Source organism: Echeneis naucrates, chromosome 2, assembly GCF_900963305.1.
Source record: "Echeneis naucrates chromosome 2, fEcheNa1.1, whole genome shotgun sequence".
NCBI classification, from domain to species: domain Eukaryota; kingdom Metazoa; phylum Chordata; class Actinopteri; order Carangiformes; family Echeneidae; genus Echeneis; species Echeneis naucrates.
The window spans coordinates 7193200-7206670 of NC_042512.1; the positions used below are offsets into that span (position 1 = coordinate 7193200).

At 41.5% G+C, this 13471-nt stretch overlaps 1 protein-coding gene and 1 non-coding gene across 2 annotated transcripts; both read right to left on the bottom strand.

The window, feature by feature from the left end:
• Nucleotides 1-2841: 2841 nt before the first annotated feature.
• trnag-gcc (transfer RNA glycine (anticodon GCC)) lies at nucleotides 2842-2912 on the bottom strand. The gene has a single exon. It is a non-coding gene; the product is annotated as a tRNA-Gly (tRNA).
• Nucleotides 2913-5857: 2945 nt separating this feature from the next.
• On the bottom strand, nucleotides 5858-8023 carry LOC115057135 (stonustoxin subunit alpha-like; the record flags this gene model as incomplete). Its single annotated transcript, XM_029524010.1, has 4 exons — nucleotides 5858-6485; nucleotides 6854-6900; nucleotides 6978-7151; nucleotides 7866-8023. Coding segments are annotated over 4 exons (906 nt in total), but the record flags the coding sequence as incomplete, so codon positions are not given.
• Nucleotides 8024-13471: the final 5448 nt, after the last annotated feature.

A 13471-nucleotide genomic window follows, 5' to 3' on the forward strand; every position in this document is an offset into this window, starting at 1 on the left:
TTTACAAACAATAAAAAAATTACAAATATTTCCTTCTGATTGCATCTGTGATAGATTGGTTATGAGTTTTTTCCAAACTATTTTAAAACAAAAAAATTGCATGTTTTTCAGTCATGGCAATATTTGATTAAATTCTGGGTTACTTGTCTAATACCAAATCACAGCACAGTCATCTCATGGCTCTTGACATGTATATTAAAAAAATTAATTAATTTAAAAAATAAATAAAATAGAAATAGGACAGAAACTCCAATGAGAAGCACTTGATAATGCAGGAAGGGAAAATTCCCTTTGTCACTGACTCACAGCTGAGCAGTTTCTTTCAGCTTCATGTACAGTTCTGTTGCAGACTCCCAGTTCTCTGGCTTCTGTAGTTGTTTGTGCTCCATAACAAAGTCAAAGTCCTCCTGCATGTTTGAGTCCCCACATGGAGCTATTGACAGGCTCGCCTCTGGAACAGCATCCAAATCAGCTGGTTCAATCTCAAATCCAGTCTGTGGAGCCAAATCTGTGTTAGATACAATAAATAGCATTTATATTATTTATTTATATTTAAGCAATAAATAATAATAAAACAAACATGGAAATATCAATCATCACCAATATTACCTGTGTGGTCAGCAGTACAGTTCATTGGACATGACGCTGTTCTGGAAGTGTGAATCCTGTGACTGTTCCACAGTCTCACACACTCATCCAACATCACCATAGCAACATCTCAGAAGGCACTGATGCTCATGGCTCCCGTTGCAGTATCCAGCAAACAACTCCATCCAGAACTGAGACCTGTAGAAATGGATAGAATCAGAAGTAAATATATATTATTAGTAGAAGTGGGACTCCATTAAAATAAAAATCTAATTCATTAAAGGCTTTGTAGTGAATGAATTGAAATGAACGTGTTAAAGTCGCAGCCTCAATTATTATATATGTTTAGAGGAGTTCATCTGCGATAGAACAAAGATAAAAATCAAATGAAAGGTTAGTCATAATAAAATGACTTCATGAAGGCCACTTACCTTCCCCTTCTAAATATGGCCCACCAGGATTCAACACGCTGCTTATTCGTGGATGAGCCATACATGTGGCTGGACGGCCCAGAGCAGCAGTCATCATGATGGAGGCGTAGGGGAGACTGAATGGCAGCCATAATGCCATTCTCCGTGCCACAATCAGTCCTCAGTCTCATGAGAGGAGATTCTCAGCGATCACTGTTGGCTTCTTGTTATTTGTCACAGCACTTTAGGTGAAAAAATCCATCCATGCGTCCTGAGAGAGCCAGTTTATCAGAACCATCTGCATGCCACATACAGTTCGCTCCCATTGAGGAGCAGCTTCTTCTTAGAAACCTTCTGCGTGCTCTCTCATTCATCACATCATCTCTCTTCACTCGAAGATTGGACTTTTGTCTGAGTACCTGCCACATCGTCCGATAGCCAAACAGTTGTCCAGGTCCACGAAGTTCCAACCTGATGGCGTTTGGAGAGGAATCATCCTTTTAAGAGTCCGCAGGCTGATGTTTGCACCGTGTAAACTTCACATCATGCTTCAGTAGATCAGGTGCTGCTACCTCCGGATCTGTATATAATGGGAGTGTTTTCCCTCTCTGAGCTTTTAAATCAGCTCCATGTGGCGCCATCAATCCATGTTTATCTGCTAAAATAACAAAAAGATATCATTCATTTCACACACACACATATTGACTTCCATATTTTACAGATATATCCACACACGTACCTGGACCTGTTTCCTTTCGGCCCACAGTTCTTTTGACTTTGACTTTCTGTCCTCCATGAATTGTTTATATGATGTTCATGGTTGTTCTGCTGGAATGAACGGAGTTCCGTATCAAAACAGAAAGTTAGCAGCAGCTAAAACAATCAGCAACAATTGTGCGTTTAGCATAAATATACGCCTAAAATAAAATAAATAAAAACTAGCAACGCATACTAACTAAATGCGTTGCTATTCCGTGAAGACAACGATTGGCTGCAAAATGAAACGGTGCACTTTAATTCACTGCATGTCTGACAGCGGCTTCAGCTAGTTAGCGCGATGCTACACTTAGCTTGTTTAGCATTTTCCGGCTGTTTATTAGATGTCTCCTGAGCGCGTGCTCCTTCCGTCTGGTCCGTTCATCAACGTTAAACATTCTACAGATCGTCCGCACGGAAGACACAACCGCGTAAATTGGCTCAAGTTGTTTCCACAAAACGGCCAAAACATCATTTACTCCATGCTGCCATAAACTTTCACTCTGCAAAGTTTTCCCGCCACACAAACCGATACAAACTTTTTGAGCTCACAGTCAATCTTCTTCTGGATCACTTCCGGCATTTGGTACATTCCCCTTCCGGAAGATTTCTTTTGGAAATTTGTTTTCTAACATGCGAATTTGTTTTGTCCGGGGTAAAAGTGTTTTTCTTATGTAATTTTGTTTAATAAAATGTAAAAATATTTCCCAACATGTAAATTAGTTTGACGCTTTGTAAAAGTGTTTGGCACTTTGTAATTTAGTTTTGCACTTACCGGCCACCGTATCAAACAGAGCAGGAACACTAAAGTAAGGGGCGGGGGGTGAAAACGACAGGAGGGTTAAAGAGCAGATTCTCTCTGAGGGGACGGATGTTGCCACAATACACAGTGTGTGTGCCATCACATGTGGAAGATGTGTGCAGACTGAAGCCTTGGTCTGCCACCAGCTCAGAGGGGCTGCACTTCTACTGACCACCAGGGGGCTCCACTGGTTGTTTCACAAAGTCACAGTGTGTTGGAGTCTATCAGGGTATTTTCCAAGCAGCACTGTGTTTCTAACATCTGGATGTTGGTAAAGAGTTACTCTGCATTGGCCGGGAATCGAACCCGGGCCTCCCGCGTGGCAGGCGAGAATTCTACCACTGAACCACCAATGCTTGTGTAATGAGTTTTACCATGACGTCACGATTCTCCAGGCATCAGCAGCCTTCAACACTTGCTGCATGTTCAGAAGAACTTCCTGCATTTTATAACGTGGCAACTAACCCGATCAGGGAGAGTCTTCTTTTTTTTCTGTTTTTCTCACACAGGTTCCTCCTTTGTTCCTCCGCTGAGTGAGACGGCAACATTTTTTACAGATGATTATTGTAATTTCTGTGTTTATATCCAACAATGTATTTACATTAAAGCTGATATCTTTCTATAATAATCCATCATGGACACTTTGATATCAGTAAATCCACCGTGTTTTAAAGAAGTTCAGAGTGTTTCAGAGTTTCTGACATGATACAGACAGACAGATCCAACAAAGCATTTAAATGAACTCAGACCAGCAGAGAGAGCACACACACACACACACACACACACACACGCACACACACACACACACACACACACACACACACACACACACAGTGGACGAGGTGCGCAACTTCGCTCAGTCTGTGAGTCTGTGAGCGAAAGCAGGAAAAGAAGCATTTTAATAAGTAGAAGGAGGAACAAACCAACAGATTTGATTTTAGTTCAATTTAACGCCATGTATTTATCTCATAACAGATGATTTGTGTTTCACTTTATTCGTTCGCGAGATAAGCGTGAGTTTCTTTGCGCGCATGCGCCGTTCCGGCTGAATCTAATGCGAGTGTGACGTTTGAGTTGGTGTCGCGTGGGAGAGCGATGAAGGGCAGGAAATGCCTTTGATCTCCAGTGACGTCACACAGTCTCTTTGTGAGGTGAGTAAACGGTTGTTGATGTTGTCAGCGAAACATTCATTCATCCTCAGAGTCATCTGCTTCTACCGATCTCCATTTTCATTTCCAACCACTCAGAGAGACAAGAACACACACAGACACACTCTGACTAACCAAACCATTCCAGGAACAATCAGGATGATTCTGGCTCAGGGTGTGATAGGTCCGGGGTTCAAATCCCAGATGAGCCCTTTGTCAGCTGTTGTAAGAAGTGAAAAAGCCTCCTAAATGTGGAGGGAGGCCGACTCTGTCAGAGAGCAGTGTGCATTCTAGCTTCCTTTAGCTGTCAGCCTCTGATCATCAACTCTTCAGCTTCTATGACTTCAACAATTCCTTCTGAATGCAGTCTGAGGCAGTGATTGTGAAACTTTCATTTAGACAGAGATCCCACATTCAGAAGAAAACAGCCACACACAAACAAAGTCATCATGAACAGCCTACATGGAGCCTAAATGAAAAGAAGCAGGAACTAAAGTGTGAAAATAATGATGAACAAAGTGTCACACAGAGAGGCTGCAGCCTGGTGTGGACTATAACGTCAGAAAATGGATCAGTCTGTGACACGGAGCACTAAAGTTGGAAGGCTGAGTTCAGCTTCAGCTTCTTTCATGTTCTCCCTGTGAAAGAAAGAAGGTGAACATGAGCTTGATATGAGAACACAGCAGTGTGCATCATGGTGCTCATGTTCATATAGAAAGAAGGAGGAAAAGCAGCAGCTCTGGTTTGCTGTTTCACTCCCTTTCCCTCCCCGCTATGAGCTGTCACTCACCCACAGCACATACTGTAGACTGGTTCACAGTCAGACTCATGATTCATGACTCATTGGTTCAGAGTGGAACTCATGAGTCCCAGTTCAGCAGCAGCACATTCACACACTGAGCTGAGAGTCTGCTGCACGACTCCAATAGAACATTATTGGACTGTATTATAGCAATCAATCATTTAAACTTTATTTATACAACATTTTGCAAACAAAAGAATAATGTTGCACAAAGTGCTTTATACATTAAAACAACAAATATAAACAAGATCATTCATAAGAATGATCCTTTCAGAAAATACTCTGCTGCAGTGTCCTCTGTTGAGTTCTGCTCTTTCAGCACACTGTTATTTGACTGAATAATTTTTGCCACATGTGGGTAAAAATAATTATTCGAGATAAGAATTATTACATAGAGAATATATTTAAATTTTATGAAGGGAAAAAAGGGACAATTTCAAAGCTTCATCTAAGTCAGTGGGGACTTGGAGGAGCTTGTGTGTGCACTGACTCAGTGACTCAAATGACCGATTGACTTTGGTGAGTGACTCATAAGAACTGGAATCAGATGAAGGAAAAGAGTTTCCCATCACTCCCTCAAAGCCGATGTTTGGTTCGAGCAGACACTTCATATCCTTTCACCGGCACAAGATGAGAGAAAGCCGGTAAAGTCTTTGATCAAAAGCTCAGTAATGTATCTGACAGCAGTCCATGTAAACTCCCTCCCAGAGCTCTGCTGTTTTAACTACGGGTGAAAAGATAGATATTATTAAAACAGCCAAACAGGCTGAACTAGTTTTTTGGGTGAATGGGGCTGTTCAGCTGACCAAAGAAGGGCAAACTGTTTTTAACCCTCTTTGGGTCCAACAGTATCACTGAGATTGACGGAGCTACTAACCAGGAACCAACACCAAGAAATAACCCGTTTGGGTTCATAACAGAACTTATATATAACATGTATGGATATGTTAGTATCTAAACTGTGGACGTCTCACCTCTAATTATATGATGGAATATTTTAACAGTTTACAGTTCGTTAGAACACATTTACTAATGAACTCTACCTCCTCAGCCTCCACAGTGTTAATCATTTGATGATAGCCAGACAGGCTGGAACAGCAGATGACTGCTGTGATGATGAACTGAGTTCCTGATGATTCTCTTGGAGGAACTGAACGGTTCCTCTGGTCCATGTTTGTCTCATTCTGATGCTGAGAAGTTCAGATCTCATCATCGATCCAGCCATCGCATCTTTTCTTCCCTTTTCACTCTTGAAGAAAAAATTCTCAGTTACACAAGACAACCAAAACACAAAGGAAAAGTAATGAGTGTGCAGGCTGATGGAGTTTCAGGAACACAATGAGATTTAGACAATAAATCCAGATCTGTCTCCAATATGTAACTGACGGAGGCTCCAGAGCTGAGAAGTGAAGCCAACAGTGAAGTGTCTCAGTTTCTAGTTTCACGTCTCCTTCAATACAACTCCCTCAGAGACACTGAAGAACCAGACCAGATCAAGAACCCAGGATAGAGAGGTTCAGTGAATGTGGTGTTGAAGGTGTGGAGGTGGATCAGTGAGTCAGAGGAGACTCTGTAGAAGGACAGAGAGCCAGCAGGACAGTCCACATACACTGCTACTCTGTTAGAGACAGGGGAGGATGAGAGGGATTTTTTTCTGCTGTTGTGCCAGACAGAGTAACCACCATCAGAGCAGAACAGACTCCAGGACTGATTATATCCAAACAAACAGTCAGCACTGCCTCCTTTCCTTCTGATTCTTCTGTAGCTCACTGAGATATAAACCTCTCCACTCCACTCGACCTCCCAGTAACAGCGACCAGTCAGACCATTTCTACACAACAGCTGACACCAGTTATCAAATCTGTCTGGATGATCAGGATATGACTGATCCTCTGCTACACGTGTCACCTTCCTGTTGTTGTCAGACAGTTGGAGGTTTCTCTGGATTGTGTTTGTGTCCAGTTCCAGTTCACAGACATCTGACGCAGAGAACAAGAAACAACAGCTGCAGTTAACATCTGTTCATTTATCAACAACTTTACTGAAAGTGAATCATTCAAACTTACATTTCATCAGCTGTGAACAATGTTTGACTACATTTAAATGAAAAGCCAACAATCCAGTTAGAACATCAACAGTTACTGAACATGAGAGTCAAGATGTCAGCAATGTTCTGCTGTTTTTCTGCTGTGGAGTCAAAGATGACGGCTGATGGAGATCCACATCAATAAACACATGAAGTGTTGATCCTGAATGAAACTCATCTTTGTACTTCAGTCAGAAATGTAAAAATCTAGTGTAACATGAGCAGCTGAGTTTTCATGAATCAAAGTGAAAACACACTCACACTTCCTCAGACCAGGTCTCAGTCTCTGTGGTCCACCATGGTCCACCCTGGAGGAAGAAACAGAGTCAGGATCAACTTGATCCACCATCAAACATGAAGCAGAGTTCCTCAGAGCTGTCCAGACCTGAGAGTGTCCAGTCTCCAGTCTGGATCCTCCAGTCCAGCAGACAGAAGCTTCACTCCTGAGTCTCCTGGATGATTGTAGCTCAGGTCCAGTTCTCTCAGATGGGAGGGGTTGGAGCTGAGAGCTGAGGCCAGAGAAGAACAGCCTTCCTCTGAGACCAGGCATCCTGACAGACTGAACACACACATCAAGAACACAAACAAAAACATGTTATGTGAATAGGATGTCAGATGAAAGAACAATTGAATAAAAATGAGCAAAGGTTCACTTTCTACACTAGTAGAACATCATGTCATCTGCTCGAGTGTAGTTAAAATTAAGCAGGCAATAACTTAAGAACAGAAGTGATCAATAATAGATAATCAAGTCTTGCAGAAGGAACAACAAGCACTCGTGAGCTGCATGAATTAAACTAGCTGCCATGTTTTAAAGAATCAGCAGAACAAAGACACCCTTTGAGAGAAAACCCAGAGACAAACAACAGCAGAGAAACAACAGCTTAAACACAAACACACTGATTAAAGTAAACACACAGTTGCTGTCTCGGTTACACAAACACTGCATAGTGATGCTCTGTGTTCAACCAGGTTCATTCATCCACAGAGCATCATATCAGCAGTCCACTCAACCTCTGGTGTCTTTGAGCCCCTTAAATATTTTCCTGAATGAGAACTCCATCATCACAACTGTGACAGATGCCAAAAGCAGCAGAAAGGTTGTGTCCACCTCCTTAAAAAGTAAATGATCCTCAGTGAACACAGAATTCACCACTGGAGGATTCAGCATTCACCATATGAAATATAACCACTTTCATTAGCGTAGCTATAATATAATGAAACGTCACAAGAATTAAAAAGAAAAATTCTTGACAAAAACGTGAACTCTGACCTGAGAGTTTCCAGCTCACAGTGTGGACTCTTCAGTCCAGCACACAGCAGCTTCACTCCTGAATCCTGCAGGTTGTTGTTACTCAGGTCCAGATCTCTCAGACTAGAGGACTGGGAGCTGAGGACTGAGGACAGAGCTTCACAGCTTCTGTCTGAGAGGTTACAGCTGCTCAGTCTGAAGAGGAATCAACAAAACAATATAAGTGATTAAAAAAAACTTGTTTTTTAATCTCAACTAAAGAAAAATATTTAGTTGCTCTAGATGGATTTATTTGCACTTACAGAACTTTGTTGGAGGCTTTGACCACTGGCAGCAGCCTCAGAAGAGCCTCCTCTGAAGCAGAGTATTTCTTCAGGTCAAACACGTCCAGATCTTTTTCTGATGACAGTAAGATGAAGACCAGAGCTGACCATTGAGCAGGAGACAGTTCATCTGTGGAGAGACGTCCTGATCTCAGGGACTGTTGGATCTCCTCCACCAGAGAACCATCATTCAGTTCATTCAGACAGTGAAACAGGTTGATACTTTTCTCTGGAGACACATTCTCACTGATCTTTGTCTTGATGTACTGGACTGTTTTCTGATTGGTCTCTGATCTACTTCCTGTCTGTGTCACCAGGCCTCGTAGGAGAGTTTGGTTGGTCTGCAGTGAAAGACCCAGAAGGAACCGGAGGAACAAGTCCAGGTGTCCATTTGGACTCTGTAAGGCCTCATCCACAGCACTCTGGTAGAGAATTAAAGGTTCAGGTTTGTGTCTAAACAGTTTTGACCACAGGGAGGTTGTTTGTTTTTCTGCCATCAGATTGACTCCAGAGCTGATGAAGGTCAGATGGACATGAAGAGCAGCCAGAAACTCCTGAACACTCAGATGGACGAAGCAGAAGACCTTGTCCTGGTACAGCCCTGTCTCCTCTTTGAAGATCTGTGTGAACACTCCTGAGTAAACTGATGCTGCTCTGATATCGATGCCACACTCTGTCAGGTCTGATTCATAGAAGATCAGGTTTCCTTTCTGCAGCTGCTCAAAAGCCACTTTTCCCAGAGACTCAATCATCTTCCTGGTCTCTGGACTCCAGTGTGGATCTGACTCAGCTCCTCCATCGTACTTGACCTTCTTCAGTTTGGACTGAACCACCAGGAAGTGGATGTACATCTCAGTCAGGGTCTTGGGCAGCTCTCCTCCCTCTCTGGTCTTCAACACCTCCTCCAGAACTGTAGCAGTGATCCAGCAGAAGACTGGGATGTGGCACATGATGTGGAGGCTTCGTGAGGTCTTGATGCAGGAGATGATCCTGCTGGCCTGCTCCTCATGTCTGAACCTCTTCCTGAAGTATTCCTCCTTCTGGGGGTCACTGAACCCTCTGACCTCTGTCACCATGTCAACACACTGAGGAGGGATCTGATTGGCTGCTGCAGGTCGTGTGGTTATCCAGAGGCGAGCAGAGGGAAGCAGTTTCCCCCTGATGAGGTTTGTCAGCAGCACGTCCACTGAGGTGGACTCTGTAGGATCAGTCAGGACCTCAGTGTTGTGGAAGTCCAGAGGAAGTCGACACTCATCCAGACCGTCAAAGATGAACACAACCTGGAAGTGATCAAAGCTGCACATTCCTGCTTCTTTGGTTTCAGTGAAGAAGAGATGAACAAGTTCCACCAAGCTGAACTTCTTCTCTTTCAGCACATTCAGCTCTCTGAAGGTGAAGGGGAATGTGAACTCTATGTCCTGGTTGGCTTTGTCTTCAGCCCAGTCCAGAGTGAACTTCTGTGTTAAGACGGTTTTCCCAATGCCAGCCACTCCCTTTGTCATCACTGTTCTGATTGGTTGGTCTCTCCCAGGTGGGGGTTTAAAGATGTCTTCTTGTCTGATGCTTGTTTCTGCTCTGTCCTGTTTCCTGAATGCTGTTTCAATCTGTCTGACCTCATGTTCCTCATTGACCTCTCCAGTCCCTCCCTCTGTGATGTAGAGCTCTGTGTAGATCTGATTCAGAAGGGTTGGCTTTCCTGCTTTAGAAATCCCCTCAAACACACACTGGTACTTTTTCTTCAGGCCAGATTTGAGCTTACGGTGACAAACAAGACTATGAGTTTCTGAATGAACAAAAACAACAAAAGGGATTTAAAAAATTCAAACTACAAGGGTTGTGTTTACTTCTCCTAACGAATAAGAATATTCCATATTTTTCTCCATCTCCTGGGATGTAAATGTCTAATTGATCCATCAAGTTAAATCCTCTTACTGCTCTGCAGACAGTCAGCCAGCTCCTCCTGCTTCATCCTCCTCAGGAAGTTCACTGTGATCTTCAGAAATGCCTCTCTGCTCCTCCTCTGCTCTTCATCCACCTCATCATCCTCATTCTTCATGAATTGTGGGTAATCTGGACTCAGACTCCTTTTGATTTTCTTCAGCTCGTTCTTCACAAAACAGACGATGTTCTCCTCTAGCAGCTGGAACACAATAACATCCTGTGTAAAGTTCACTCTCAGTATAAACTGATGGATCAAAGCATCAGATCATCAGTCAGCAGAGTTCAACTTTAGCTGCTGCTGTATCATCTGCTGCCACGTCTCTTTCCAGAGCTACACAGAAAGATTCAGACCTGCTGACTTCACTAAACTAACTTCACTGGTGTAACTTACTAAGTTTGACTTTAGATTCTGACAACACAGAGATCCTGATCATCACATGAAGACCAAACTGATACAGCCCTTCAACACATCAACTTAGGAAGTGAAAATTCAGGGTATTAACTGTGACTGTGGCTGCAGATGGATCAGACCACCTGAACTAGTTCACTGATGAATTATTCCATCTTTAAACCCTGTAGAGACAGAGTCCATGGAGGTCCAGGACTGAATCTGATTAACTTTGGTCTTTGTTATTAAGTCACAGCTCAAATTATCAAGAAAACAACTAAATAACAACCTTTTCTTTAAGACTCTCTGTAGTTGAACAAGAAGGAGCAGAAATGTTTTGTAAAAGTCTCCAACAGACCATATTCATACAGAACATATCTGTTGAGGCTGATGGATTATTGCTCTGTGGTGAACTACAACTCCCAGTCCTCTCCCACTCTCTCCCACCCCAAACCTGTTCAATCCCAATTCAACTCCTGTCTGTCACAGAGTAAAGCTCTACTGGTCTAAAGAGTGCAGCTTCAAACTCAAGTCTTCGTTGGTGTCTGTTGTAGTCACTGGATGAACATTTACACACCATAAATATGGAGTCCAGGTCTGTGTGATGATGTTTGTCAGACTGAACTCTGAGGAGAAAAGACACAAACACACAGTTTGTTCCAGGAGTTTTCTATGAACAGCAGAGAAACTGATAGACAAGCTTTGATACCTTTAATGAGTCAAACAACAACAAATGATCAGCTTTTACCTTTTTTCTTTGATAAAATCATCCATAGACTGATCACTCTTCATGGACACACAGCTGGATACAGCAGACTGTTGTCCTCCCTTAAAGACAATAGGTTGATGCATTGACCGATCACTCTTCATGGACACACAGCTCAGTTCAGGAGAATCTGGTCTTGACTTCTGGTTGCTAGAAGAAACAGAGCTGACAGTAAAATAATCAACAAACAATAAACTGAGAAGAAACTCAAGAATGGTTTTCCTTTGTATAGCTAAGAATCACCCAGAATATTTTATTGTTTAAATTCTTAAATCTTTTTATTAAATTTACTTGTCACTTGGACAGTTTGAATGTTTTTGAAGGGTGCAAATAAAGATAATAAGACAAATACAGATTATTATTATTGTTGTTGTTGTTGTTATTATTAATTATCGTAATATCTCCACATGCTAGTTGAGCTCCCTGTGAAAACAAAGACAAATAAAAAAACAGCAGTAAAAAATGTAAGTGACAGTGAGAGTGAATAATGATGGAGCAGTGATCTGAGTGCTGAGCTCTGACAGATGGACAGTTAGAGATCCTCATCTCACCTCTGAGCTTTGGTCTGACTGTCATGTTGCCCACACAGAGTGGTTTTAGAGGGAGGGGCTCCCTCCTCTCTGTCCTCACACTGATTCATAGCTGAGCCTCCACCTTCACACAAACACAACAAAAAGCTTCATTACAACAGGATTTACATCACAGGACACATAATCAGCATTACTGTCACTAATGTGTCATTATCTTCAGCTTTTAACTCCCAACAGCAAACTGTTGTTTATTACAGAATCTGACTGAAATCAACAGAGACAGAAAATCCAGAAACAACATTCAAGATTAATGTTCATTCCAACATTCAATTATTTATATTTGCATTATACACACAATTTCTAATTGCATCAGATAAATATTGACATTTTGTAACATTTAAAAAAACAAAAACTTACAATTTATCAAATAATTACAAGCCTAATCAAACATCAGTTACATCTAAACCAATTTCAGGAAACCCTAGACTGGAGAGGTGGTTCCTTCATCTAATGTTTAGGATGCACCTTAAACATTTGTTTCTTTGTTCGACATATTATCTAAATACTGTGGCTCCACAACTTCAGACACATATCAGTAATCTGCAGGTTTCAGAGAAATGTATCTGAGATCTGATGGTGCTTCTTCTCTCTGTCCACTAGATGGTGGTATCTGACTGTGGATGTGTTGATGGAGCTGTGATTTATTGATACATTATTATTATTATACATTATTGATCAGACTACATGTGATAATGTAAAGATTTCTGTTTTGCTTCTAATAATCCAACAATAAAAACAAGGAGTGCTGCTTTAAATCTTCAGTGGCTTCACCATGTCTGTAAATACTCAGAGGGGACCATTGACAGTAAGAGTTCAATTCATTGAGCCAAGTTCATCCAAAGTATCAGACAAGTTCAGACATTTTTGTTCTGTCACGCCTCAACAGAAACAAGGCATTCCAGTTCAAGGTTAATAAGTTAAGATTAATTTGTTAACCAACTTTCCAAAAATAAATCTGGTTTAAGTTTGATGATTTAAAATTATTTAAATTCTTGACTTTTTTTCAGTGAATCTTATTTTATATTAGAACAAGAATAAAATGAAGAAACAGATATGGTTGGTAATGATACTCAGGCTTTTATTTATTGTTTGATAATTCCAAATCTGTTTTATCACACAGAAGTTGTATTTGTTTTCAAATTTAGCCCAACTGTATTGATAGAGGGTGGATTATCTTGGTGAAATAAATTGGAAATAAATTCAATAATACATCTGTTTTATTATCCAAACTCTGATACTGTGTTTCTGAGAAATCACACACAGTTTAGGCAAAGACAAGTCTGTTTTAGTGTTAGTGATAATTATAGATGTTGATCTTTTAAAGAACTAATACCTCAGTCATGATCTGAGCTGTCAGACCAGTTCTGTCACTAAACTCTGTCAACTCACACTGAACAGACGTGCTCTGTTGATTCTATTAATGGCCGTTAATACAACTGATCCTTAAATCATCGTCGAAGAGAAACTCTCATTATTATTATTATTATTATTACATATCTGAAAGCAGACATGTTATGTTATACAGAAGGCCTGGGGTCCTTTGTCTCCTGTGTGTCTCTGAGGGCCGCCACCGGTCAGGGGCTGCTGCTCCTGTGTTTTCCTGCGGGTCAGTGCATGGG